The following is a 27,000-nucleotide window of genomic DNA, read 5'->3' on the forward strand; positions in this document are numbered from 1 at the left end:
GCGGCTTGGTGCCCTCACCCCCACCCCCAGGTCTTCCTCTTTTCTGCCACCCAAGGCGGATGTGGCTGGCGGGAGTTGGTGGGGGCTTTGAACTGCTGAGGCGGGGGACCCACCTCCCTGGGGGTGGCAGACTCAAGGCCTCATGCAGAGAGTTGCCTGGGGAGGCCTTTCCCTCCTGGGGGACCTGTAGCAGCGCCTGCCCATTTGTGGGCCGGCAGGAAGCCTGCCCTGCTGTTACTGTTTGAGTGGGAGAGGTATCATTTCTTCCTCATCTTCCAAGGAGTGTGTCATTCTCCATTTGCCAAAAGGCACGGGAAGTGCCAGGTACTGTCCAGACGTGGCCCTGGCACACATGAAGGACCTGTGAGGTTGGAAAATGTAGAAGAGGCCCTCCCCAAGTTGCTTCCAGGAAAGACTTGCTACCCCCTTCATCCACCCCAGGGCACCAGGCAGAGTGTTAGGGGTCCAAAGAGAAATGACCCCTCCATCCCCAAAGTGCAGCCCGGACCTGTGTTCAGGACTTGGGGCCTCACCCTTTGAGGGTCCCCAGCCAGCCAGGGGGTAAGTTTGAGTGCTCACTGCTCAGCGCTGGCTTGAAACTTACGAAGAACTGTCAGAAATGGAGCTTTGGGTTTTGTATTGGTTTATGAAAACCACCTCTTATACAAATATTATCTTTCTGGAGCAGAAATCCATTTTCAAAAAAATTAGTTGCTATATTTAGTTGAGCTGTGGTAGGAGCTAGGGAGATAAATATTATTTAATATCCCCCCTTAGTGACTTGGCAGGGAGAACGTCATTGCTGCAGAAGAGCAGGACAGCAGAGCCGGTCCCCCAACCCGGGCATGGGAGTGGGGGTCAGGGTAGTTAGTCTGGGGTTTCACAGCCTCTTCTGTGGGGTTGTGGCCTCTAGCTTGAGAGTCCTGATTCCCAACGGAAGCTGAAGACCCAGCCTTTGGTTCTGCCTCCAGAAACACACAGATCGGCCCTGTTTGACAGCCTGGCCAATTCCCCTTCCCTTTCTGGCCCCCATGTCTTCATCGGTCCAGCAGGAGGGACTGACCAGGAAGGAGGGAGCCTCTGGTTCTCTCCCATGTTGCTTTGCCTGAGTGAGGGGATTTGGGTGCCCTGGCCACTGAGCATCTGTGTGGGGTGATGGGTGAGGATGTTGGTGTGGTGTGCAGGTCCACAGAGAGGTGGATGTGCATTGAGGGAGTGGTAGGAGTCGGTCACCACTGGGCCTCCCTGGTTCCTCTGTGCTTTGATAGTAGGAATAATAAAAGCTAACGTTCATTGAGTACTTACTATGTGCCGGGCATTGCTCTTAGCACTTTCCATCTTTTCTCTCATTTTTCCCCCAAACAACTGTTGTCATTACCACGTTACAGAGGAGGTCATTGAGGCACCAGGAAGTTACACAGCTTCTCAAGGTCACACAACAAGGGGTAGAGCTGTTATTGGGTGCATGCCCCTCTCTGGGGGTCACTGGTGGGGTCACTGGTTCTGCAGGCTCTGGGGCCCTGATGCTGGTGCTTGTGCTCAGGTGATGATCAGCTAGGTAGGAGCTATTCTCGCTTTCCCCTCATACCCCTGAGATCACTGATCAGCTTCTTCCCCAGGCCCTGGAAGTCCTCGGGTGAGGAGGGGGTAGCCAGCTGTCCCTGCCTTCCTCATGCCCTTCCGCCCAGCCCAGGCTGAGGAGGGGGCATGGGTGTCCCACAGTCTCTACCGGCACAGCCTCTCGGGTGGGGCTGACAGGGCTGAGCCCAGCTCTGCTCCTTCGTGGCTGTGTGAGCCTGGATAAGCCATTGGGTCTTCTGTGCCCTGGTTTCTTCCTCATAAGTGAGAGTACAGTAGCAGCCGTGCCCTGGGGCTGTCTGTGATGTTTGTGTACACTGAGGCATCCTTCCTTGTGGCAGAAGAGACTGGACTGGGCGCTGGGCCAGAAGCTGGGTGGTGGGGTGGGCGGGACCTGCAGGTGGAGGGGAACACCCCAGGGACTGGTGTCCCCTGCTTCCCACCCCTGGAGTGTGTGCACCTGCAAGGGCGTCAGCTGCTGGAAACCGCAAGGAAGTCATTTGCTTAAGTCGTGAAGTTTGCAAATTCTGCCTGCAGGGTTGGGGGCAGGGAGGGGCTGAGGATCCCACCCTCGCACCTTAGCCTGTTCCTCCTCAGATTGAGTCAGTAGTATGTCAGTGAGTACACCAGCCAGGAGACGCACGCAGAGCACTGCCCATTCCAAACCTGGCTTGTAGATATGTTGCCTAAGGCCCCAATGGGCCAGTGAGCAGGAGGCTCTTGTGAGCCAGCCTTTCTGGGCAGGTCCCAGAGGTGCCCAGGACTCAGCTTCCTTGGGGTTGGGGTTGGGTGTTCCACATCCTTTCAGTTTATTTTCTGAATAACAATGTGCAAACAGTACAACCTTCAAAGGGTACAAAAGGTGTACAGTGAGTTTCCCCAGCCCAGTCCCCAACTACCCATTCTCAGTGGTCCCAGGGCCTTTGCACATACACCCCCTGGTCAGTGATCTGTTGTCAGGAGTGCTCTATGGCCCCAGCTTTCCATGTGATGATCATGTGGAGAGAGTGCCTCATGGAGCATCCTTGGGCTTCCTAGAGGACTAAGGGTTTCCCTGTGTGGCTGAACCAGCACTTCTTCACCCCAGCTTTTGATGGGCACTTGGGTTGTTCACATCTCTGCTTATCACACACATTACAAGGCATATCCCTGTCCCCGTGTCATTTCACAAACTTGTGAATATCACTAAAGGGTACATTCCTAGAAGTGGAATTTCTGGGTCAAAGGGCATGTGTATTTTAAATTTTGACAGCTGTTGCTAAATTGTCCTCCATAAAGTTCCCCAGTCAACCTGCCCGTTTCCCACCACGTCACAGTGTGGTGTTCTGCCCTGTGTCCATCTGACAGGAAAGTGTGCTCTCATAGCTCCACTTTGCATTTCTCTGTAGACAAGTCAGGACTTCACATGTGGACGTCACATATTTAGGGGTCATTTGTTCCCTTACATCCTTGAATGGGCTGCCCAACATCTTTGCTGGACATGAGCCGAGGCAGAAGGCAGGACTGGGTCAGGTATATCCTGACAAGTGGGTCAACGCTCCAGAGAGCCCAGTGAGCTGGGGGTCAGAGGAGGTCCCAGGAGATCTCTGGAGGGTGGAGGGTGGTCTCTGTCTGGGGGGTGGGGAGGGGCTGTGCCAGGGGCTGCCTTCTGGGCCTCACATTGCCCATCTGTGCTGTGGGTGTGGCAGCCCCAGAGATGCCAGGTGGGAGGCATGGTCCAGGTTTAAATTCCTGCCAGTGGCTTCCGAGCCTTGGCCTTATCTCCTGCCCTCAAACTCAGGCCCCGTTGGCAGCTGGAACTGAGGAAAGCCCCATGTGTGGCCCATGGCAACCAGGCCAAGAGGAAAGGGGTCAGGTGGGAGGAGGTCTGAGTGGCCTGGCTCATGGGGTGGCCTCAGGCCAACTTGCCCCTTCTCGGCCTCAGTGTCCTCAGGAGAGCAGAGATGGGACCTTGAGATCCTCCTAAGCCGTGCTGGCTATGGACCAACCTCAGGTCTGGGGGTGTGGCTGGCCCACAGGTTGGGAAGCCCCAGGTCTCTCAGGCTTCCCCCAAGTTTTTGGCCCACAGGCCCTTGTCGGGCAGCCTTAGCACCCCTCCTAGGAGCGGCGTCAGGCTTGCCCCTCAGAACCCACACCCCTAAGGCAGAGCGAGTTGGTCCGCGGAGCAGCTGGCACACGGCTGAGCAAACCCTTTGCCAGGGCTTCCCAGTGCCAGGCCAGCCAGGAAGGCTGCAGCGCAGGGTGGCCATTTCCCGAGGCCCCCTGCCAAGCAGAGCCAGGTTGTCTAGTCTAGGTGGACCCTGGAAGCCAACAGGGCTGTGGGGTGGGGCGGGGTGTGCCCAGCCAGGGCCGCTCCCTGACTCTGCAAATGATGGTTAGATTGCTTTGTCAACTTACCTTTGAGGAAGACCTGGGCGAGCACTTGCCTACCCCCACTGGAACTGGTATTTAGAAGCCAAAATAGCAGTCTCCAATATTTCCAGAGGAGAAGGAAAGAGTCAAGAAGGGGGGTTAGGGGTGCAGGTGGTGTGTGAGCCCTAGGGCAGCATTGGCCCTGCACCTGCTTCTCCGGGCTCTGGCCTGAGCTGCCTGGGTAACCGAGTAAACAACTCTGAGGCTCTGTGTGGGCCCAGAGATGACTCAGCCCCTTCCCACCCTGGAGGTGCTCCAGGCCGGTGGGAGGATGACTGGTCAGAGAAGGTCAGAGGAATGGCAGGGAGAGGCTTTTCCTAGAAGGCTGGGGTTTAGAAGGGGAGATGGAGAAGGGGGTACCCTGAACAGGAGTGCCCCAAACAAAATCTTGGAGGGGGAGAAACTTTAGTAAAACCAGGGGAGGTGGGAGCAATCCTGAGGCATTGGGTATGTCTAAGATGCAGGCGTGATTCTGGAAGGGCAGGTTGGGGCAGATCCAGGAAGGCCTTGAGGGTCTTCTGCAGACCAAGGAGAGCTCCTGCATGTCTGAGAGCAGGACAGAGGCAGGGTCACCCACTCATTGAGCACCTGCTATGTGCCAGGCATTGTTCCAGGTGCTGGGACACTGCAGTTAACAAAGTCATGCTGGCATGTAGCTGACACACTAAGAGTTATGATGGCTACTGTTTTTGGAGTACTTACCATGTACTGGGCATATTCTAAGTGCTTTATGCATAGCATGTCATTTAGTCTTCATAGCAACCTTATGAGGTAGTGGACTGTTATTATCCCCACTTTGCAGATGGGGAAACTGAATCACAGAGGGTTTGAATGACTTGTCCGTAGCCACAGAACTCCCAAGAGATAAAGCAAGATTTGAACTCAAGCTCTCTGGACCAGACCCCTTGCTCTAAGCCATGAAGCTTCTCTGATCACATCCCCTGTTGGCCCCCAGGACCCCCAGGCCAGCCCCACATTAGGCATCTGTGGGCATGGGCCGGCTCGGTCTGACAACAGTGACCTAGAGCAAGGGTTGACCGGGAGAAGCCACTATGTGAGAGGTCCGGAGGTCTGCCATGCAGAACAGTGGCGGCTGCACGCCCCTGGGCTGGCCCAGCTGGGATCTGTTACAGCTGAACCCAGCTTCTGGGGTTATAAGATAGAACTTGTAACTGTCTGGGTCTGTGCAGCCCGGTGGATGGCACCAAGAGGTGGGCAGGGCTGGGGTGTCCTCCCCATCTAACAAACCCCATACTGACACCACTTAAAGGGGAACTGGCTCAGAGCCCCCACATGCAGCCTGGAGGTTGTGAAGGGAAGCCAGCAACTTCTGGGGATGCCCGGGGAGGAGCTGGGAGGGTGCTCTCCTAGCCATGGGCTCCCTCTATGGCTCTGGGATTTGGTCGTGTCAGGGGAGAATTGGGTCATCCAGGGTCTTGCCAGGTTGAAACTTTGAACCAGACCAAACCTGAGCAAGAGGGCTTAGTAACCCCCAAACACCACCTTGAGAACAGCAGAGCCTTTCAGACAGGAATGATTCTGGCTGATGGCTCTGGGGTCACAACAGAGGGGTGAGCTGGTTGATGGGATGAGGACATCCAGCCTAACAGTCAGGACATGGAACACCAAGGTGTTTCAGGTGGTCTTGGCTTGGGGAGGCAGGGGGCCAGGATGGGAAGGCAGGACTGCCGAGAAGTTAGCGCAGGAGTCCTGTGCAGAGACTTCTTCTGCAGGGCACTAGAGCCGGCTTCTGTGCCCTGTGAAGTCCCAACCCAGGCCTTTCAGATACGCAGAGGGTTGAGAACCAGACTGCCTGAGCTCAAAGCCCCGACCCAGCTGTGTGACCATAAACTAGTCACTCAGCCTCTCTCCCTGCTTCAGTTGTCTACTCTGTAAAATGGGCAGAGTAATTGTATCCTTCTTCTCAGCTTGTTTGACAGTCACAGAGAGTAACACACTCTAGGAGTCAGCATGGCATCTGGCATGCTCACACTGATCATTCTGCTGCAGTCATTCTCTCTGTGAGCGCCTTCTCCTGCTCAGTGCCTTCCCATTTCTCTCTGCAGTTAACATGGGTGAAGCATCTGGCACATTGCTCGGTACATTGTAGGTGCTCAGTAAATGAGGCTCTTATTAATTATAGTAGTGCTCATCCTCAGAGCAGCCCTTCAGGGAGGGGTGGGTGCCCCATCTTCCAGAGGAGGTCAGGCCCCCACAGGGAGCCAGCTGCCGAGGCAGGACTGCACACATGTTCATGTGCAGGAATGGCCTGTGTAGGGGTGGGCGGCCCTCTGCGGTGATCTGGCTGGCTGAGCTTCCCCCAAGGGGCGGTGGGTGGGCTGGAAGGGAAGCCATGGGGTAGAAGCTGGGTTGGGGGAGAAGGGGACACCAGTCAGGACAGGCTAGATTATGCTGCAGTAACAACCCCCAAATTTCAATGGCTTAAGACAACAGAAGCTGTTTCTCATTCACACTGTATATACGGATGTCAGTGGCAGGTATCTGGGGGCACCTGGGGGCTCGGTATCTCCTGCATCCTGTAACTCAGGCTCCCAGAGCAGACACCATCTCACAAATTGCTGGGCGCTGTAGCAGAGGGACAAAGAGCTCCAGACATGCTGTCCAGTGTGCCAGACACTTGCCTCATGTGGCTCTTTAAATCTAAATGAGTGAAGATTAATTGAAATTTAATAGTTAGCCTTTCAGTCACACTAGCCACATTCCCAGTGCTCAGTCGCTACATGCGACTAGTGGCTTCTGTATAGGACAGCACGGCTGCAGAAGAGTTAGGTTATCACAGAAATTTCTACTGGACAGCCCCCTTCTGGAGAGTCCCGCCAGCAGTTCAGCGCTCCAGCCCAGAGCTCACGCACATCCTTTTGGCAACTCACGCGAGGGCCGGGAAGAGCAGACTGCTATGTGCCCACAAGGTGGAGAGAAGCAGAATCATTTGGGGAATCATGGCCACTGAAGAGTGGATCCCGGGTCAGAGAGCAGAAGGGAAGGACCTGGTGGAAAGGCAGAGAACAGAGAACTTGGGAGAGGGCGTTCTGCAGGGCACTGGAGCTGGCTTCTGTGCCCTGTGAAGTCTCAACCCAGGCCTTGCCCCTGCCCAGAAAAAATGCCAAGGAACGTGGTGGCCGAGGGGCTACATGCCTAACAGAGGGTGGGGTAGGGAGACAGCACGAGAGGTTCAGGTGAGACTTTCAAATAAGCTCCCCCTTTAGGCAGGAACCCAGAAGATACCTGCAGAGATGAGGGGTTTAGGAGTCTCCTGCGTAGAGCACAGCAGAAGCAGGCTGATGTGTGATGAGGTTGGAAGCATTCTGTGCCGAGTCTGGGGCATGGCACAGATGACCTCTAAAGGACCCTGCTCCATTGGAGAATTGGCCCAGAATTGGCCTGGCCCTCCCCCTACCTTTCCTGTTCACTTCAGTTAAATAGATCAGAAGGAAAAAGTCTGATTTTAATCTCAACGCAGAACACTGGAGATTACATTTTCCACGGAAAATGTCAGCTGTTGCCTAAAATAGGACTTTGGAGAAAATGCTAGAAAGTGTATTTTTAGATTATATGTTTCCCTCCTGGATTCCTGCAGTCCAGTGGGCTGCTTGATACTCTCCCCCTTCAGCTGCCAGGTGCAGACCCCAGACCTTCCCAACAGGTGGTGTGGGGAGAGGACTCCCATGAGAGAAAATGCTTCCCGGCCCTCCAGCCAAAAACAGGTGGAATATGCGAGGATCTGTGTCAAGGAGGAGGAGGAGCAGAGAGCCAGCCTGGGGTGGGCCTGACAGTCTGCACTGCTAACAGGCCCCCAGGGATGCTGATGCTGCGGGTCCAGAGACTGTCCTCTGAGTAGCAAGGCACAAGAAGATGGGGCTCAGTTAGGTCTGGTTTGGGAGGAGCCTCAAGCCTCAGCAGGGCCTGAGCTTGGAGGGAGCAGCCCCCGTGTCCACCCTCTAGGGCCCAGCTCCCACCCCCGGGACTCACTGGGTGACCTAGCTCAAGCCACTGTCCACTCTGAACCTCAGTTCTTGCACCTGTGAAACAGGGCAGGTACTCCCCACCACTGCTTCCCCTGTAGGTTGCTGGGAAGCTCCAAAGACCTCAGGGGCAGAGCCGCTCTGCCTGGAACAGAAGGAGATAAATGTGGAGCTGAAAAGTGACAGGAGGCCTTGGTGGAGTTTGGGGTCTGGGACTGTGTGTGCAGGCTGGAGTGGAGGGCCTGGAAGGGGGCGAGGTGACACTCAACCTCTAGGACCTAATCTGTGGCAGGCTTCTTGCTGTCTGGAGTGATGGCTGTGGGGTTGCATCCAGGGGAAGCCCCCAGGTGGGGTGGGGCCCAGGGGGCTGGGTGTGCTGCAGCCTGTTCCTGGTGGTCCCCCAGGAGCAGGTGTGTCAGAGGCAGCCCGAGCTGATGTTCTCAGATTGACGGGGAGCTACCTTGCCTCAGGTGTGGGGGGCACTGAACAGGACTGGGTGGGCATCTGTCCATTCTTGGTGCGACCTTGGGTCCCTTCTCTTCCCCAATTTGCTCAGTTTCCCAGTTTCCCCTTGTGCAGTGGGGTCGGGGGTGTTGGACTGGAGGGTCTGGAAGGGCCCTCCTGCTCTGGTCTTGGCCCAGGGTAAGCCAGGCCACATCAGACCTTCCTCATGCAGAGCAGGGTGGGGGCGGGGTGGAAGCACGGGCCCAGACCCCCATTCTGTGGCCTCTGAGCTGTGGGGACGTGTGCAGGCTGCCGCAGAGGTCTGGGTGGGCACAGTGAGGGGGCTGCTGAGGCCCCTCCACAGCCCCACTGCTCAACCCAGTTGTCTCTTGTCTCCTCATGGCTCCCGTGGCTGCTGGATCCCACAGAACTCCCGACGGAGGAAGGTGAGGCTTGGGCCAGGGCAGGTGGCAAGGCCACTGGGTGACGTCCTTGGGTCATCCACTGTCACATGTGTCCTCCTGCTCCTTGACAGAGCAAGGCCTGGCTGTGCCTCCAGGGCCCGGGCTCTCCTGCTTCACATGGACAGAGGGAGCAAGCCAGGTGGTCTTGGGGTGGTCCCAGCTCTGAATGGGGCAGGTGGGCTGGTCAGGGGCCCAGACCTTACAGAATGCCCCCATTCCCAGGCAAGTCCCTGTGGGAGCTGGTGCTGGAGCAGTTTGAGGACCTCCTGGTGCGAATCCTGCTGCTGGCTGCCCTGGTCTCCTTTGTAAGTAGACCCCTGCCCCATAGCATGTGCAACACAGTGGGGTGCAGGGAAGCCAGCCCAGGGCGGTGCTCCGAGGCCCAGGCCCCGGCCCACAGGGCTGTTCCCTCATGGGCATCCCTGGGCCTCTAGCCACTCTACCCACCTCTGCCTTGCTCAGACTTCAGCTTTCCTTGCTTCAGCCTCACGGCACCCCCCCTCCCCACTGGCCTCAGCCCCCATCTGTCCCTGACCCCCTGGCTGTCAGAGCGAGCTTGCAGAAACACACGGGCGCCCCGCCCCTCCCTGTCTCAGTGCAGGGTTTCTCACCCTCACACCACTGGCATCTTGTACCAGGTAAGGCTTTGTTGTGGGGCCATCCTGTGTACTGTAGGATGTCTAGCAGCATCCCTAGCCCCTGCCCACCAGAAGCCACTGGCACTCCCCAGCTGTGACAATCAAAAGTCTCCAGACATTGCCAAATGTCCCAGAGGGGGCTCAAATGGCCCCGGGTGAGAGCTCCTTCCGTGGCTCCCAGTGCCTCTCAGAAGATTTGGGGTCTTTACTTCTCCTCGTGGCTGCTGCTCCCCTTTGCTCTTACCCCATTCCTGCTGACTGGACCTCTCTGGACCTGTGGTCACATCAGTGTCTGAGCAGCAGAGACCCAGGGGTGGGGCAGGGAAATGGCTCCCCTGAGGATGGATGCAATTCCCTCTCTTGCCCCCATGCGCAGCAGGGCCAGGAGAGAAGGCCTCATCTCAGTACGTGGAGTGCAGAGCAGCAGGTGCATTGGGTGGGACCAACCCTTCCCCTCTAGCCAGCAGGGCCCCCGCCAGCAGTGTCTGGCCGTCCTAGCCACTGTCCTTGTGGAAACTGAGGACTCTTAGAGAGAAAGAAAAGCCTATCCATGCAGATGCCCAAACAGTTGAGCCATGAGGGTGCTGGTACGCCTCCACGGTAAGGATGGACGCACTGAGGCCCATGGAGGGCAGTGAGAAGTACCCACCTGGGGCAAGAGGTGGGAACAGGATCTGAACTGGGTCTCCTGGTCCAGGCCTGGGCTCAGGCCGGAATTAAGCTCCCCTGGCCAGTGGACTTTGAGCATGAGCCTGTAGCGAGATCACCTGGGCTTGTTAAAACACACGCTACTGGGCCCCCAACAGTTTCTGACTTAGACTGTCTGGGATGGACCCTGAGGACTGCATTTCTAACAAGACCTCAGATGATGCTTCTGCTGCTGGTCTGGGCACCACACTGGAAGAGCCACAGCCTGGCAGACAGTGAGGCCCCTAGCTGGCAGCTAGACAACTGCCCCACAGCCCTGAAAGCTGGCCAGGTGGGACATGGGCTGTGGCCGTCACCACCTGCAGAGGCAAGGTGTCCTAAGCCAGGGCTCCCCAGGGCTATCTCCCCAAAAGCAGGGGGACAGGGTACAAAGGAAATGGTGAGCAGACTGTGGCTCACAGCAGAGTCCAAACTTACCAGCTCTAATCCCGGCAGATCCTGGCCTGGTTCGAGGAGGGTGAGGAGACCACGACAGCCTTTGTGGAGCCCCTGGTCATCATGCTGATCCTTGTGGCCAATGCAATCGTGGGCGTGTGGCAGGTGGGAGGCGTGGGGGTGGGCTGGGCCTTGGGGTCTCCTGGCTGCTTGGTGTGACCTCTGCCTGGTGCCAGAGTCCTGCAGGGCCTTCTGCTTCCAGCTCCATCCCAGGCCCTAAGGTTGTCATTCCAGTGGGGTGGCTTGCTGGGGCCAGTGGGGACTGACCACATGTCTGCCTCATGTTCGCAGGAACGCAATGCTGAGAGTGCCATCGAGGCCCTGAAGGAGTATGAGCCTGAGATGGGCAAGGTGATCCGCTCAGACCGCAAGGGTGTCCAGAGGATCCATGCCCGGGACATCGTCCCTGGAGACATTGTGGAAGTGGCAGGTCATTGGGGGCCTCCTTCTTTTGTTACGTGACGCCAGCAAGCCCATGTCCCCATGGCATGGGTTCATGCCAGCAAGTCTCTGGCCCCATGCTTTGGGCTGTATATGCAGAGGGGTGGCTGTCAGATCCCTCCAAAGCTCTTTGGCCAAAACTCCACTGGACAGATAAGGGGACTATAGGCCAGGGCACAGGGGCCACCTGAGGGATCACAGCTCAGGCCCCTGTTCCCAGCCCCAACCTTGTTTCCTGGGGCCCCTCTTGACTTTCCTGGTGGGTGGCTTCCAAAGCCACACTTAGCCGAGCTATTCTGTCCCCACAGTGGGAGACAAAGTCCCCGCCGACCTCCGCCTCATCGAGATCAAGTCCACCACACTGAGAGTGGACCAGTCCATCCTGACAGGTGAGGCCCAGAGGCGGGGCCCGGCAGCAGCTGGGTCAGGGGATGGAGGTGCCTGCATGCGGGGCCTCTCATTTCTGATTCCGTGACCAGGTGAATCCATGTCTGTGACCAAGCACACAGATGCTATCCCAGATCCCAGAGCTGTCAACCAGGACAAGAAGAACATGCTGTTTTCCGTAAGTCCCTGGGATGGCTGGGCTTTGGCTTGGACATTGATAATAAAAATGGTAACACTTAGTCAGTTAAAGGAAAGAACCTCCTCAATTATTGACAATACATGCAAATTTATACTAATAATAATAGCTTGTATTTACTAAAGGCTCTGTGCTTGGCACTAAGTCTTCTACATGTATTAATTTATATTAATCCTCACAATGCCTTTGAAATAAGGACTCCTGTTATCTGCATTTTTCCAGCAAGGGAACAGGCACCAGGTAAGCTGCCCAAGGTCACATAGCCAGTGAATGGCAGAGCTGGGATTGCACTCAGACATTCTAACTCCAGAGCTTTTCCTCTTACCTTCTAGGCTTATCCTGCCTTAATCTGGAGAGGGGCAGAGCTTGCCTATAATGACTAAGTGGAGAATCCTGTAGAGGGGAGAGGGTTGCCAAAGCGGTGGAGGATGACAGGAACAGTCCGTTTCTCAGCTGGGAAAAGGGACTCCCAAGGCTCTTTTTAGGAAGAGTGATGGGTTCCGCCCTGGTGGGTGTGGTCTGCCCTGGGGCCTCCGAGAGACAACCAGCGATGCTCACAGGCTGCCCAGAAACAGCCTGAAGCCAAGCCCAGAGGCTACAAGGATGGCTCAAGCCAACTGACAAGTGGCCGAGGCCCCACGTTATATAAGGCTAGAAAACCTCCCCAGAAATGAACAGAAATGGATGGAGGAAGTGATACTTACCAGAGCTGTTCTTGAGAAGTGCACCCTACCTAGATGGGTGGAAGCCTTGGGCAAACTGCTTTGGGGTGGGGAGGGGACTAAGGGGACTACTTGGGCATCAGCAGTTGTCACTGAGAAGCTTCTTCCCAAGGAGGATGCCCTGGCTAACTGAGGGGTCTGAAAGTGGGAGGTGGGAGCCACATTGCTCAGGAGAGAAGAGAAGCAGAGGCTGCCACCAGCACCCACCTTCTCTCCAGCCTCGGCGCAGTGCGCCTGGCTGAAGGGCGCCAACGTATCAGCCTCCTGGGAGCAGCTGTGTCTTGAGCCTCTGTGGGACCGTTTTACAGAGAGGACACGAGGCTCAGAACTGGCTGCACCTTACTCCAGGATTAGCGGTTTTACTGGGAATGGATGGATTTACGGATGTTTGCCTTGGGAACGGATAGACTTAAGTTCAAGTTTTCTGGATTCTTCAGTAAATATTTATGGACTGTACCTGGGGCCACGGTCAGGGGCACTCCTGCGTGGCTGTGCTGGTTGTTCATGAATGGTATTTTGATGGGTTGGGGCTGTGCTATTGACCATATTGTGAGTATTGGCCGGATGGGTGCTTCCTCTGTGCTGGGCCCCATGTTTTAGGCACTGGGGATACGGTGCTGAGCCAAGTCCTCGGCTTCAGAGAGCTGACACTATCATGGGATGACAGCAGTGACCCAGCACTGCATAGCTGCCTAAGCCTGGGAGCACTGAATGACATGGAGAAAAAGAAAGCCAAGCCAGGGTTCCTGGGCCCCGGCTGAGGTGCTGAGCAGCCTTCTTTCGTCCATCCCTCTGCCAGGGTACCAACATTGCGTCAGGCAAGGCAGTGGGTGTTACCGTGGCCACAGGCCTGCACACGGAGCTGGGTGAGATCCGCAGCCAGATGGCGGCAGTGGAGCCAGAGCGGACGCCGCTGCAGCACAGGCTGGATGAGTTTGGGCGGCAGCTGTCGCAGGCCATCTCTGTGATCTGTGTGGCTGTGTGGGTCATCAACATTGGCCACTTTGCCGACCCGGCCCACGGGGGCTCCTGGCTCCGCGGTGCTGTCTACTACTTCAAGATTGCTGTGGCCCTGGCTGTGGCCGCCATCCCCGAGGGCCTCCCAGCTGTCATCACTACATGCCTGGCGCTGGGCACACGGCGCATGGCACGCAAGAATGCCATCGTGCGGAGTCTGCCCTCTGTGGAGACCCTGGGCTGCACCTCAGTCATCTGCTCCGACAAGACGGGCACACTTACCACCAATCAGATGTCAGTCTGCAGAGTGAGTGGCCATGACCGGCTTGAGGTCCCACTGGAGTTGCTGTGTGATGCTTGGCAGACTGCACTCTGTCTCTGGGCTACTCTCTGACTCCCTTTTTAGCCGGGGATGGAGGAGAGAACCTGTAGGCTGCCCCACAGTAGGAGCAGATCCAGGTTTTCAGGGTATAGAGCAACATAGCTTAGCTGGACATGTGTCACTAAGACTCATGCATCACTGTAAGGCCGTGGGAGGTCACTGCCCATCTATGAACCTCCGTTTTCTCATCTGAAATTGGGTTGTGTAACCATGAAAAACATAGGAGAGGGTCAAGTACAGCCCTGGCATCTGAGTGAAGCTAGGCTGGACCCAGGTTCTATCCTGCTCCACCATGACTGCAGTCAATGCTTGTCACCAGATGTGCCAGCTCCAGTGACCTGGGAAGGGTCAGGGCAGGAATCACTCATTCTCTGGCACTTGATCCCAGATCCTGGGTTTGCTACCCACATTCTCCAGGGATTCTGGCTGAGGCACCAGCAGGCCTGTGGGGCAGAGGGAGGGTGGGGAGATGATGACTGTTGTGGGCTTCCCACCCCTCCAGGTTCTCCCATTGCTCCTCTCCCGCCCCTGCTCCCATAGTCTGCCTACTGGGCCTTGGAAACCTGGGCTCTATATCCAAGACTTTAAAAGCCCCATAGAAACCCATCAGAGGCTGCCGCAGAGGCAGGGACGTCAGCAAGCTTTACTGCCTTGCAGCCCCTGACCTGCCAGAATCCCTAGTAGGATGTCGTTTGAACAGAGTGTTCCTTGACTGCAATAAAAATTTGTAAAACAGTATAGGGAAGTTGTAGAGGTCTCACATGGTGGATAATGGGCCATGTTGGCTAGACGGCTGCCCCAGGGGCAGGGAGGAGAGCACAGGAAGGGACATTTCTTCAGCACCTACCTACTGGGTGCCAGGCTGGCCATTCATTGGCTTGGGAATGTGCAGTGAGCCAGTTTACAGAAAGCAAAACCTGTCTCCTGGGCAGAGCTGGCTGGCAAACAAGGAAATGGGCCACCCTGGGAGGGGTGAGCCCCTTCCGTGAGGTGAACAGGTAGGGGCTGGGTGACTCAGCGGGCCCAGCAGGCAGGAGCTCACTGTCCGGGGATAGCTTTGATCAGGAGGGGTCTATGGCTCAAATAAGGTGTGGGTTTCCAGAAAGAATGAGGCCAGAAACTCATCCTCTTGAAAGGAAAAGAAGAGCAACTGGACCCTGATCCCACTTTTTTCATGTTACTAATGGGGAAACTGAAGCCCAGTTCCTCAGCCAGGAGTCCCTTCCTGCCCCAGCCCAGGGCTCTGTCAAGCTGGGAGCTGCCCCTAGAACACTGCAGAATCTGCCATAAACCTCCCAGGTGCAGAGCAAATGGTCCAGCCTGAGCTGGGCACACGTGGACAGAGCAGAGACCCCGCCACAGCCTGGACTCTGCTCTTACATTGCCCCTGGGAGACCCTGGCAGGAGGAAAGGCAGGTGGCTAGGGGGCCCCTAGGACCCCAACCCTAGGGTCAGGTGGTATCAGACTGGCTGCCCAAGGAATGAGACCTGAGCATGCCTCGCGCTCCGCAGATGTTCGTGATAGCTGAGGCTGAAGCGGGCTCCTGCCGGTTACACGAGTTCACCATCTCAGGCACTACATACGCCCCTGAAGGCGAAGTGTGAGTGCTGCGAGAGGGGGCGCGGGTGGGGCGGGGCTTCGTGCTGGGCGGGGCTATAGGGACACCTCGGAATTGTCAGTGGGCGAGGCTTCCCGGGGGCGGGACCAAGAGGCTGGTCACCTAGGAACCAAGGTCCTTGCACTGACCTCCGGGGCTCTGCAGGCGGCAGGGGGAGCGGCGTGTGCGTTGCGGGCAGTTCGATGGGCTGGTAGAGCTGGCGACCATCTGTGCCCTGTGCAATGACTCGGCGCTGGACTACAACGAGGTGGGCTCTCGCACCCTTTCATGACCTCTCTAGTATCCAGGCGCCCAGGACAGCCCCTTCTCCCAGAGACTCGAAGCTCCCAGGGCTGGTGGTCCCCGCCCCTTAGGAATGCCACACCCTAGGAGCACTGCCACGTCGCACGCTCCCCACTGCCACTCCTTCCTCGGACTGGCTTCGGAACCCTGTCCTGGGGCTCTTGGGCTTTGGAGGACTGTAATGTAAGGGGCTGAAGGGCCAGGGAGGAGAAACGGGGGGAGTGGGGGTACTACTAGAGAGGGAGTTTTAAGCAGAAGGCACAGCCCAGGAAAGGCCCATGGCTGATGTGATGTAGGCATTGAATGCAATGGGATGGAGCAGGCAGGAAGATCCGCCCTGAAGGGACGGACTTGTCCAGCCAGGTCCCATGCCAACCCGAGTGTGTAGACAGCAAGCAAAGGGTTTTGAGTTGGGGTGGTGATGTGGTCAGATTTGCGTTTACAAAAGATCGCCCAGACCTCTGTGTGGAGGACAGAATAGGGCAGGGCTGGGGCCAGGTCAGAGAGATGCCAGCTGATGCCTGATTGGGCCTCAGGGGTTGGAGAGAGATTGAAGAGCCAGAAAACCTGGGACTTGCTGACTGGTTAGGTGAGAGATGGGAAGGAGGTCAGGGGAGCTCCTGGTTGCTGTCCTGGCTGGGACTGTCACTGGACTGGCAAATATGGGGAGAGGGGGAGGTGGCTGAGGGTCCCCAGGGAACAAAGTCCAGTCGGCAGCAGTGAGACGTGAGGGCCTGGAGCTCAGGGGAGTGGTCCTGGCCTGGCTGGGCACTGGCAGTCATGAGCCCATTAAAGGTCCTGGAACAGGGAGCATGTGAGGCCTCGGAGAGAAGGTGGGAGGGAAGGAGCAGGGCCAGACAGCAGGGTTTAGGAGGAGAAACCCGGTTAAGGAGGCTGAGGAGTGGGCAGAGAGGTGGGAGGCAGGGAGGATGCATGTTCATCGCTGGGGAGCAGCGAGCCTCAGTGTCAGGCAGCACCCAGATCCCACAGCAGCTGGGCTGGGCCAGCCCACAGAACTCCTGCGGAGGAGATCTCAGGTAACTGGCAAAGGGAGCGCCAGGGGGCAGGGAGTGAGTGGGAGGCCAGCTGGGGGCTTTGCTGGGGGCCACCTGCCCCTCACTCCCTTACCCTGGTCCCTCCAGGCCAAGGGCGTGTATGAGAAGGTGGGAGAGGCCACAGAGACAGCCCTGACTTGCCTGGTGGAGAAGATGAATGTATTTGATACCGACCTGCAGGCCCTGTCCCAGGTGGAACGAGCCGGCGCCTGCAATGCGGTGAGCAGGACAGGGGCTTGGGCGGCAAGCTGCATGGCTGGGACTTCTAGAGAAAGTGGAGAGGAGAGCGAAGTCTTGGGAGGCTTCTGGGAGAAGGAAGACTTCAGAGCTTAGTAAGCCTTGGCCCAGGAGAACCGAGAAGGGCTGAGTGCGGGCAAGGATTGGGCCGGGAAATGCACAGCATGGTCAGGAAATGGCAGTAATTCGCCATTTCCCGGGATGGAGAGGAAGATGGAGGCCTCAAATGCTGGGGTCAGAGTAGGCCAGACACCGTCCTGCAGGGAGAAGAGGCTCCTCATGGGGCTGAGTCACTGGCTTTGCCCCTCGTGCCCTGACCCGCCTGGGCCCCACAGGTGATCAAGCAGCTGATGCAGAAGGAGTTCACCCTGGAATTCTCCCGAGACCGGAAGTCAATGTCAGTGTACTGCACGCCCACCCGCCCTGGCCCACTGGCCCAGGGCAGCAAGATGTTTGTGAAGGTGGGACCTCTGCACGCCTGGGGACAAAGAGCCAGAGGCTGCCACTGTGGGGGACTGAGGGAAGTTCTAGGCCCACTGTCACAGCAATGAACCCAGAACCAGGGTGGTCAGCCTGCCATGGGGAACTGGAACAGGGTCCAGGCTTGCTGGAGATAAAGCCAGGGCCAGGCGCCAAGGCCTGCCCCTCCCTGGAGTCCCAGCTTAGGCTGAGGCACTGCCTTGCTGTGTGACCCTGGGGTCCCCATGCCGCCCCGTGGACCCCGGCCTCCCTCTGAGTGGCAGGGTCAGGCTGGAAGGCTTCAGAAGCCCTTTGCCCTGGCTGGTGGTTGGTGCTCTGTGTTTCGGGAACAGTCCCAGGGAGGGAAGGACCAACTCCTGCCAGACCTCTGACAGTACCTCCTGTTGCTGCTTTTGGACCTGAAGTAGGAATCGCAGCTGAAGGAGGTGTTACCCCCTTTTGAAATGGCTTCTGTATTGGGAGCTCGGGCCACTTTGAAACAGTGTATGGAGTGCCCTTTGGGCAGAGGGGGATGGCATTGATGGGGTGGTCAGAGGCTGTTTCCAGGCCTGGCGTGAGGGCCCAGGTAAGACTCAGAGGCTACTGAGGAGCCTGTCACCCCCAGAGCCACCTTGCCAGGGCCACATCCACCACCCCTCAGTATGGCTCTATTTCTGGTTCTTAGGCAGGGCTCTGCTCACCTCCTGCTGCTGAACTCCCTACAAACTGGGATCCTGGTCACAGCAGTCTGGTGGGAGGCGGAGCCTGTGGGTGGGCTGCCGTTCCCACCCCCACCCCCAAAATGCTGCAGCGGGCCTCGGCGGTGGCCTGGTGTGGGGAGGGCACCACAAGTGGGTGCTGAAGACCCCCACCGCCTTTGGGTTTTCTCACAGCAGGGCTCACTCGGTTCCCACTCTGAGCCATCAAAGGACAGATTCTGGCCCTTGCCTTAGGTGGCCTTTCCCCATATCTGGGCCTCCATTTCCCCAGTTGGGCAAGTGGGAAGGAGGGGTCCTGACTGATGGAGCTGCCTCCCCCTCCCCACACTGCAGGGGGCTCCTGAGAGTGTGATGGAGCGCTGCAGCTCAGTCCGAGTGGGCAGCCGCACAGTACCCCTGAGCACCACCTCCAGGGAGCAGATCCTGGCCAGGATCCGGGATTGGGGTTCAGGCTTGGACACACTGCGCTGTCTGGCACTGGCCACCCGGGACACGCCCCCAAAGAAGGAGGACATGCAGCTGGATGACTGCAGCAAGTTTGCGCAGTTCGAGGTGGGTGCTGGGGCAGGACTGCAGGGCCTGGAGCTGCGTCTGTGTCAGCGGTTGGGCAGGCACCATGTTGTGGATAGGCCCAGCTCCCCTACCTCTGCCTCTTCCTTATAGACAGACCTGACTTTCGTGGGCTGCGTGGGCATGCTGGACCCTCCGAGGCCCGAGGTGGCTGCCTGCATTGCCCGCTGCCACCAGGCAGGGATCCGCGTGGTCATGATCACAGGGGACAACAAAGGCACAGCCGTGGCCATCTGCCACCGGCTTGGCATCTTTAAGGACACAGAGGATGTGGCAGGCAAGGCCTACACAGGCCGAGAATTCGATGACCTCAGCTCCGAGCAGCAGCGCCATGCCTGCCACACAGCCTGCTGTTTCGCGCGTGTGGAACCCGCACACAAGTCCCGAATTGTGGAGTACCTGCAGTCCTTTAACGAGATCACCGCCATGGTGAGGCCACCGAATGGGCACCTGGGGGAGGTGGCAAGGAGTGAAGGGAGCACTCATCACAGGCTTGGAAAGAGCAACCCATGCAACCCCTGCCTCTGCTCCATCCTTATTTTTTCCGACATTTTATTACAAAAAATTTCAAGCACAAAGAGAAACTGAAGTAATTTTATAGTGAATGCCTATGTCTCTACAATCCAGGTTCTATAAATAATATTTTTATCACAAACCTGTCCATCGATTAACTCATCTTTTCTTAAATGCATTTCAGAGTAGGTACAGACATCACTATGTCTCACCCTCGCATACATTAGAATGCGTGCTCCGGACAGCAGTATCCGTGCTTCTGTTTCTTTTCCTTTGTGAGGTTTTAAAACTTGCATGGAATGAAATACATGAGTCCTAAGCACACCACATGTCTGATGAGTTTTGTTCTTGCACACGCCTGTGACCCAAACCCTTAAGGGCAGGGAACATTACCATGCCGTTTCCTCATGCCCCTTCCCACCAGGCCCTGCTCCCACCACAGGCAACCCCTGTTCTGACTTCTTTCCACTATGGGTGAGTTTTGCCTGTCCTAGATTTTCATATGTATGGAATCACACAGAATGACTCTTGTGTCTGGTCTCTTTCTTTTGAGATTTATTCATATTATCTCAGGCAAATGCTTTTTCATTGTTGAGTCCCATTCCACGGTGTGAATATTCCACAGTTTGTTTATCCATTAAGCTTTGGATGGACATTTGGTTTGCTCTAAGTTTTGTTCAGTCTCGTTCTCGATGACTGACCTATTCAGCGACACTGATCTGATTCTTGACCTCTCCCTCACCCCTGACCTGGCTTCTGTTGACCTCCAGCCTAACCTCGTTCTTTAACTTGACCTCAATACTGACCTGTGGTGAAGCCTTGACTTTGATACTGAGCTGGACACTAACCTTGACTACAACTGTAACCTGGTTCTTGACCTTCTTGCTGACTTGGTCCATGACCTTGACCTTCTTAATCTGATTCTTTACTTTGAGCTCAACCCAGATATAGGTTCCAGTCTTGACCTGGATCCTGACCTGATCTTTGACATTTACCTTGATCCTTCTAACCCAATACTTTATGTTGACCTCCAACTTTGATCTGGCCTCAGTCTTGACCTTGACTGCAACTCCAGCCTCAATCATGACATCACTCCTGAAGTGGACCATAATCTTGAGTTGACCTCTGACTTTTGATGTGACCTTTACCTTAACTTAACTTTTAATCTTGAGCCTAAGTCCAATCTTGACCCTGACCTTCACCTTGGCTCCACTGTTCACCTCAACTACAACATCTGCTTGGTCCTTGAACTAGGCCGCAACCTTGACCTCATCCCTGACTTGACCTTAATTTTGCTCTCAATTTCATCTTCTTCCTCACATCCAATCTGAATTCCATCCCTCTGTTGTCCCTGACCCCACCGTACCACCTTCTCTGACCTTAGACTTGATCTTCCCCATTTACTTTGTCCTTATCTGTACCCCTTGCCTCCCCTTTAGCCTCATTCCCAGCCCAGGCTCTAAGCTCAGGCTTGACCTCACCATTAGTTCTGTCCAGCTGTCTGTTTCCTTGGGGACGTCCCCTGAGCTTGGAAATAGGCTGCACTGAGGGAGTCTGGGAGGTGGAAGGGAAGTTTCTCAGGCATAATCCTTCCTACCCTGGCCCCCAGACTGGAGATGGGGTGAATGATGCCCCAGCCCTGAAGAAAGCAGAGATTGGCATTGCCATGGGCTCCGGCACAGCTGTGGCCAAGTCGGCGGCAGAGATGGTGCTGTCGGATGACAATTTTGCATCCATTGTGGCTGCAGTGGAGGAGGGCCGGGCCATTTACAGCAACATGAAGCAATTCATCCGCTACCTCATCTCTTCCAATGTCGGCGAGGTTGTTTGGTGAGGCTCTGTGCTCCCTCCTCCCAGCCCTCTGGACCAGCCCTGCATCCCTGAGCCGGGAGAATGCCAGTTCCTGGGATGGGGCTGCAGGAATGGAGGGACAGGTGCCCTACCCTGGCCGGGGCTTTCCAGGGTACCCCTGCAGGTGCACCCCAGCCCCAAGGAAGTACCTAAAAAGTCCCCTATCGTCCCTCCAGCCACTTTCAGAGTTGCACAAGATGGAAGAACCAGCCCCACCTTCGGGCAGTAATGTGTTCATGTGTGTGTGTGTGTACCTGTATTTTTGCACACAGTTGTGTGCATGTGGTGTGTGTGCCTGAGAGGAGTGTGTGTGTGCATGTGTGTTCTCCTGCATCTGTGGGCATGAGTGCAAACACAGAGGATTTGTGCTGGTGTGTAATTGTGAACACACTTAGGTTTGCGTGTAAGGAATGCCTATGGGGAACAGCGAGCGCATGTTGGCCTGGACAATATGAATCTTGCCATCTTTGCACGTCAGGGCCAGCATGTAGGTGTTTGCTTGTGTTTGTGGAATTGTGTGGCCTGTGCTAGGTTTTTGCTCATATCTGTGGACAAATGCATGTATGTTCAGGTGTGTGTTGCCCACATGTGTGTGTGCATGACCAGAGAGGAGTTAGGTCCTACACAGGAAAGGCCTGAAGAGCAGATACATCGAGGCTCCAGGACTGGGACTGAGGAGGCAGTGATGGCCCCAGGGGAGGCAGATCCATGTATGCATACTTGTCATTCATGCACATGCATCACTAGCAGAGTGAGATGGAGGTATTGGGAGACGGTGGGTGAGCTCCCCAGTCTGGTCTATGAATGGAAGCTGGATCTTCCATTTGCTGGGGGCTAGAGCCATGATTCTGGTTCCAGTATCTTCCTCACGGCAATTCTGGGCCTACCCGAAGCCCTGATCCCTGTGCAGCTGCTCTGGGTGAACCTGGTGACAGATGGTCTACCTGCCACAGCCCTGGGCTTCAACCCGCCTGACCTAGACATCATGGAGAAGCCACCCCGGAACCCTCATGAGGCCCTCATCAGTGGCTGGCTCCTCTTCCGATATCTGGCTATTGGAGGTAAGCGCCTCAGCCCTCAGTGGGGTTCTAGTAACTTCCTAAGACTCTCCTATTAGTTAGTCTTACAAACTGCAGATAGTATGACTCAGCCTGGCTTGTGTTAAAAGAAATGGTGTGGGCTCCTCTAACTGAAAAAATTAGAGCATGCCTCATACATGGCTGGATCCAGACCTCAGACAGTATCATTGTCTTGCCTCAACTGCATTCTCAGGCAGATGACCTTCGGGGTAGCAGAGTGGCTGCTGCAGTGCCAGCCCTCGTGCTCACTCCATTATAACTCCACATTCAGCAGAAGGGAGAGCTTTTCATCCTACTACTCCCTCAGGAATATGATAGAAGTCTTAGGGTTATTCTTGGCTCAGATTGGGTTACCTGCTTATGTTCTGGCCAATCACCATAGCCAAGGGTATGGCAGATGCTGATTGCCAGTCAGGCCCACCGCTGGCCCTGAGGGTAGGTATGGAAACCACCCAGCTTAGAGAGGGAGAGGGTGGTTTTCAGACAGAAATTCAGGGACTTATTAGGAAGGGGAAATGGATGCCAGAAAAGCACAGCTGTCCACTACAGCCGGTTTCCTCCTGCCCTCCCTGCAGTGTATGTAGGCCTGGCCACAGTGGCTGCCGCCACCTGGTGGTTCCTGTACGATGCCGAGGGACCTCACATCACCTTCTACCAGCTGGTGAGCAAGGATGGCCAGGGAGCCTATTGGGTTGTTTCTGAGGTAGAACTCGCAAGCCCAAGTTATTGGTGTTCCAGGGAAAGGGGTCTGGAACCCTATGGTTGGCCAATGGCTGTCCCTTTCCAGCCTTATACAGACACCCACCACCTAAGGGGCCACTGGAAACATCGCGATAGCACAGCCCAGAGCCAGAGAAGTAGTCACTCCCTCTCCCAGTCATCTGGTTGGGGGAGACCAAGGGGCAGAACTGCCCAGAAGTGTCTTACCTTTACTGGGGAACCCCCGAAACATTGAGGTCTGAGCTCAGAGACATGAGCCCCTAAATGTAGAACTTCAGGCAGCAGGTCAAACTGAGGAGATGAAGAGTAGAGGGAAGGAATGTGCCAGGCCCCCTACTCCCTGCCCCCCACCATAACCAACGCGTTTCTCGGGGAAGGACCCACTGACCTCTTGAAGTTACCTGGCTGGCAGGGGTCCACCATGGGGCTGGCTCAGCTCAGCACAGCTCTGGAAGCAAGCAAGGAGACCCAAGTTGCGATCTGTTGGTCTGTCCTGTCTGAGCAGCTGACGCAGCTTTGAAAGAGCCTTTGGGGTGTTTGCAGAGCCAGCTGTGGGTTTCTCCTGTAAAGGGGAGAGTGGCCAGGATGCAGGATTTCCTTCCTCTGAGTACGCCTGCCAGTGTTGCCTTCTGGTAGATGAAAGAGCTCAAGGGAGGGATCCTGACTCTACCCCACCCTGGGAGCACCTGGGGTCTGCCCTGAGGGTGGGTGAGGGCTGGTCGCCTGCGTGCTCCTTGGGGAGGCTGTGATTTTGGTGATCGCAGGGTTCTCTCGGGGTTCACAGCCAGGCAGAGCCCGCCCCTGGCACCCAGAACTCTCAGGCCCCAGCGGCTCTCCCTTCTGGCAGCAGTGCAGAGCATGGGCCCGGGCTCTCATCCCAAAGGCTGCTGCCTGGCCTGGGCAGAAGGCTCATGCCAGCCTCTGTCACCTCTGCTCATTTACCTCCCATGGAGGCAGCGGGGTGGAGAGTAGGATGCGCTACCCACTGCTGCCTTCTCTTGATGCTGTCTCTGTTACCACACTTATCTATGGATCCCAAGTCTCCAGGGACTTCCGCCCACCCGACCTTTCTTCTGGGCCCAGTCTGCGTACCCAGCTGGATACATCCTCTGGGAGCCCCAAAGGCCCCTTGCGCTCCCTGAGCCCAAAGTCAAATCTCTCACCTTTCTCCCAAACAATCCCTGCCTGGTCACCCAGACACCTTGGGCTCATGCTGGGCACCCCTAACCGGTCAGTCCCTGGTCCCCTTGGTGCCATCTTCCCATCTGTCCTCAGCTCATTCCAGTTCTCATTTAACCACTTGGTCAAGAAATAGCTATCAAGCCCGGACTGTGTGCCAGGCACCAATTACTAGGGCTGGGCCTGGACCCAGCAGGCAGTCTCTGCAGAGCTTATGGTCTGGTGAGAAGAGTGCCAGGGAAACGGGCAGTCACATTTCAAGGGGAGGGGCACTTCAGCAAAGAAAAGGTAGATGGCTGTGGGACTTGGAGGTGTCAGAGGTTAGACCAGAGGTAGAACTTCCAGCTCTAGTTGTTGGAATTTCAGGAGAGGTGCTCAGAGTCCCAGTGGGTGGTTCCTGAAGGAAACTGCCAAATGGCAGCAGAGTGGTTAAGAAACAGAGCATAGAACTTAGATCCAGACTGCCTGGGTTCACACCCCAGTTCCACGCTAGCTGTGTGACTTTGGACAGGCTACTTAACCTCTCTGTTGGTTTCCTCATCTGTAAAATGGGTAATAATCCCTGCCTCATAAGGCCCTCAAGAGAATTAATAGAGTCAATACTTGTAAAGACCTTAAACCAATACCTGGCACATAGTAAGAGCTATGTAAGTGTTAATTAAAATTCATGAAAACCAGAGGAGGCCTTAAAGGAGAAGGTAAATAGGAAAGAGCCATGGCAGCAAAGGGAAGGAGTAGGTAAAACTTGCATCACCCAGAGAAACAGGCTCACTCCCCCAACCACGGGACTCGTGATGAACCTGTGAGACAGAAGTTCCAGCCCCGAGCACCTTCACATAAACAATTCAGGAGGCCACACTGCGACCCGTGACCTGGGACATACTGTGTGTGCATCGGGTGCTCACTGGTGAGACCCAGGTCTGAATGGGCAGGGCATTTATCTATTGAAACTAATTGATGTCATCCTCTTTGTGTTTTCCTCCGCGTGCACATGCACGAGGATCTAAACACGCACATGAGTAGGATCTGGGAGGTGGGGCCTGACAGTGGTGGCCCTAACTGGCAGGAGCATTGGGTCCTCTTGGTCACTGGCTAGATTCAAAGTTTAGGACATTTTCTCTGCTCTGTGATCAGTGCCAACTAAAAATATGTGCACATGTCCCAAATCCTGGAGCTTAATTTTTGGAGAAAAGCCCACTGTTTATTTAAATGAAATGAGTGCATCTTTTTGTTGATATAAATCTAGCCAAGACCGCTTTTGGGTAATGGTTCATCCTAAGTGAGAGAGAAGAGGAAAGTGCTGGCGCCCCCTTCTGGTCAACAGTCACCCTACCTGTATTTAAGCAATGTGGGCCAACAGGAGTGTAATAAGTCGGCCTGGCAATTCATTAGTCCAAGTCGTAAGCAAAAGGCAGGTCTGGTAGAGCTCAATTCCAGTAACAGAAATGGAGGGAGATATGAATGGGACCTTATTTAGTAACAGTAAATAGGGTACATGTAGCCTTCACTGTCTATGTACCAAAGGCAGATTCTATTCAAGCATAATCTGCTCATTGGTTTCATATGGATTTACTTATTCAGTGGTCTGTTAGCCACCCCCAACTCCTGCCCTCAGGTACTCAGGGAACCTCCTGCACCTTCAGAGTAAAGCCTGGACCCACCCCTGATCTCGAGGATCCCCTGCTCTTCTCCCCATCCTAACTCCAGTTGCTCTACCTCTGTCCCATCATGCCCCTGCCTGGAACGGTACCCTTCCACCGACACAGGGCAGCCTCCTGCCCCCATCCTGGGTGCCCCATTCCTTGGGCCCACACTGCACAGCACTTCGCCCACTGGTGGTGTTGGGCCCTCACCTGTGGGCTGAGGGTGGAGTGAGGCTTCCCTCTCCCCATGCACCAGCCCCTCCCCTGACCACGGTTCTCCTTACCCCACCTGTCACCCCACCTTGGCCTCTCAGAGGAACTTCCTGAAGTGCTCCCAGGACAATCCACTCTTTGCTGACATTGACTGTGAGGTCTTCGAGTCACGTTTCCCCACGACCATGGCCTTGTCTGTGCTGGTGACCATTGAAATGTGCAACGCCCTCAACAGGTGGGCTGGGCAGAGGGGCCTGGAGCTGCGGTTGAAGGATAGATGGAGGCCGAGGCCTAAGAGTGGGACTGGGGGTCCGTTGGGGCCCAGAATTGGGGTCAGAAGGTCCAGGAGTGCAGTCTAAGTGCTGGGGGGTTCAGGATGGAGTCTGAGGGTCAGAGGGGTCCAGAATTTGGGATCCGAGGGACAAAGGGGGCCAAGATTGGGATCTAAAGATAGAAAGGGACCAAGAATTAGGTCTGAGGGGTGGAAAGGGGGTCCAAACTCTAGAACGGGCCCCAGTGGGGCTGAGTGGACAGCAGTGACACATCCCCCCTGGCTGCACCAGCCTCCCAGGAGTGCTCCAGCCTGCAGGCCTAATTAGGGAGGTGCAGCTCCACATGGAGCGGATGGGTGCTCACAGCAGGGCCTGCCCACGTCCTGACCTGAGATGAGCACCCTGTGCCCTTGGCAGCGTCTCGGAGAACCAGTCGTTGCTGCGGATGCCACCCTGGCTGAACCCCTGGCTGCTGGCGGCAGTGGCCATGTCCATGGCCCTGCACTTCCTCATCTTGCTTGTCCCGCCCCTGCCTGTGAGTCACTGCCCTGCTCCACCCCCTCTCCAGCTCCAGGGCTGCCTGGGTCCCAAACATCCTCTGACACTCCCTTGGCCATGGAAGCCGCCTGCAGACGTGAGTGGGGAGGCTTGAAGGTGCTCCGTGTGTGTGGCCTGTGCTTGGACCCTGGCCGGCTGCCATCCTCCAGATGTGTCCCCACCTTCAGGAGCCCCCAGACATGGGGAACAGAAGAGGTGGAGACCCCTTGCTCTGGGACTCTCCCAGGCTGGGCAGGGGGAAGGACGATGTGCTTCCCTATGCAGACTCCCTGCGGGCTTCCCTG

At 56.1% G+C, this 27,000-nt stretch overlaps 1 protein-coding gene and 1 long non-coding RNA gene across 5 annotated transcripts in view; one reads left to right on the plus strand and one right to left on the minus strand.

Moving 5' to 3' along the window:
• Positions 1–27,000, plus strand: part of ATP2A3 (ATPase sarcoplasmic/endoplasmic reticulum Ca2+ transporting 3) — a 32,414-nt gene that overhangs the window by 843 nt on the left and 4,571 nt on the right. For 2 of the 4 annotated variants that reach the window (XM_017671616.3, XM_017671617.3), the window contains exons 2-19: positions 8,846–8,863; positions 9,104–9,186; positions 10,663–10,767; positions 10,954–11,092; positions 11,412–11,492; positions 11,583–11,668; positions 13,208–13,672; positions 15,260–15,348; positions 15,511–15,613; positions 16,791–16,922; positions 17,276–17,401; positions 18,452–18,670; positions 18,782–19,117; positions 20,811–21,031; positions 21,911–22,113; positions 22,707–22,792; positions 25,988–26,121; positions 26,576–26,693. In XM_017671616.3, the coding sequence (XP_017527105.1) occupies positions 8,846–8,863; positions 9,104–9,186; positions 10,663–10,767; positions 10,954–11,092; positions 11,412–11,492; positions 11,583–11,668; positions 13,208–13,672; positions 15,260–15,348; positions 15,511–15,613; positions 16,791–16,922; positions 17,276–17,401; positions 18,452–18,670; positions 18,782–19,117; positions 20,811–21,031; positions 21,911–22,113; positions 22,707–22,792; positions 25,988–26,121; positions 26,576–26,693 (2,744 nt within the window). The remainder of the gene's footprint in view (positions 1–8,845; positions 8,864–9,103; positions 9,187–10,662; positions 10,768–10,953; positions 11,093–11,411; positions 11,493–11,582; positions 11,669–13,207; positions 13,673–15,259; positions 15,349–15,510; positions 15,614–16,790; positions 16,923–17,275; positions 17,402–18,451; positions 18,671–18,781; positions 19,118–20,810; positions 21,032–21,910; positions 22,114–22,706; positions 22,793–25,987; positions 26,122–26,575; positions 26,694–27,000) is intronic. The other 2 variants (XM_073234995.1, XM_073234994.1) reach the window with 2 other exon arrangements.
• On the minus strand, positions 21,910–26,687 carry LOC118973246 (uncharacterized). Its single transcript, XR_005062487.2, has 2 exons — positions 26,547–26,687; positions 21,910–23,413 (listed from the first exon to the last, which is right to left on the minus strand). It is a non-coding gene; the product is annotated as an uncharacterized lncRNA (long non-coding RNA).

This window comes from Manis javanica, chromosome 4 (assembly GCF_040802235.1).
Source record: "Manis javanica isolate MJ-LG chromosome 4, MJ_LKY, whole genome shotgun sequence".
Classification (NCBI taxonomy): domain Eukaryota; kingdom Metazoa; phylum Chordata; class Mammalia; order Pholidota; family Manidae; genus Manis; species Manis javanica.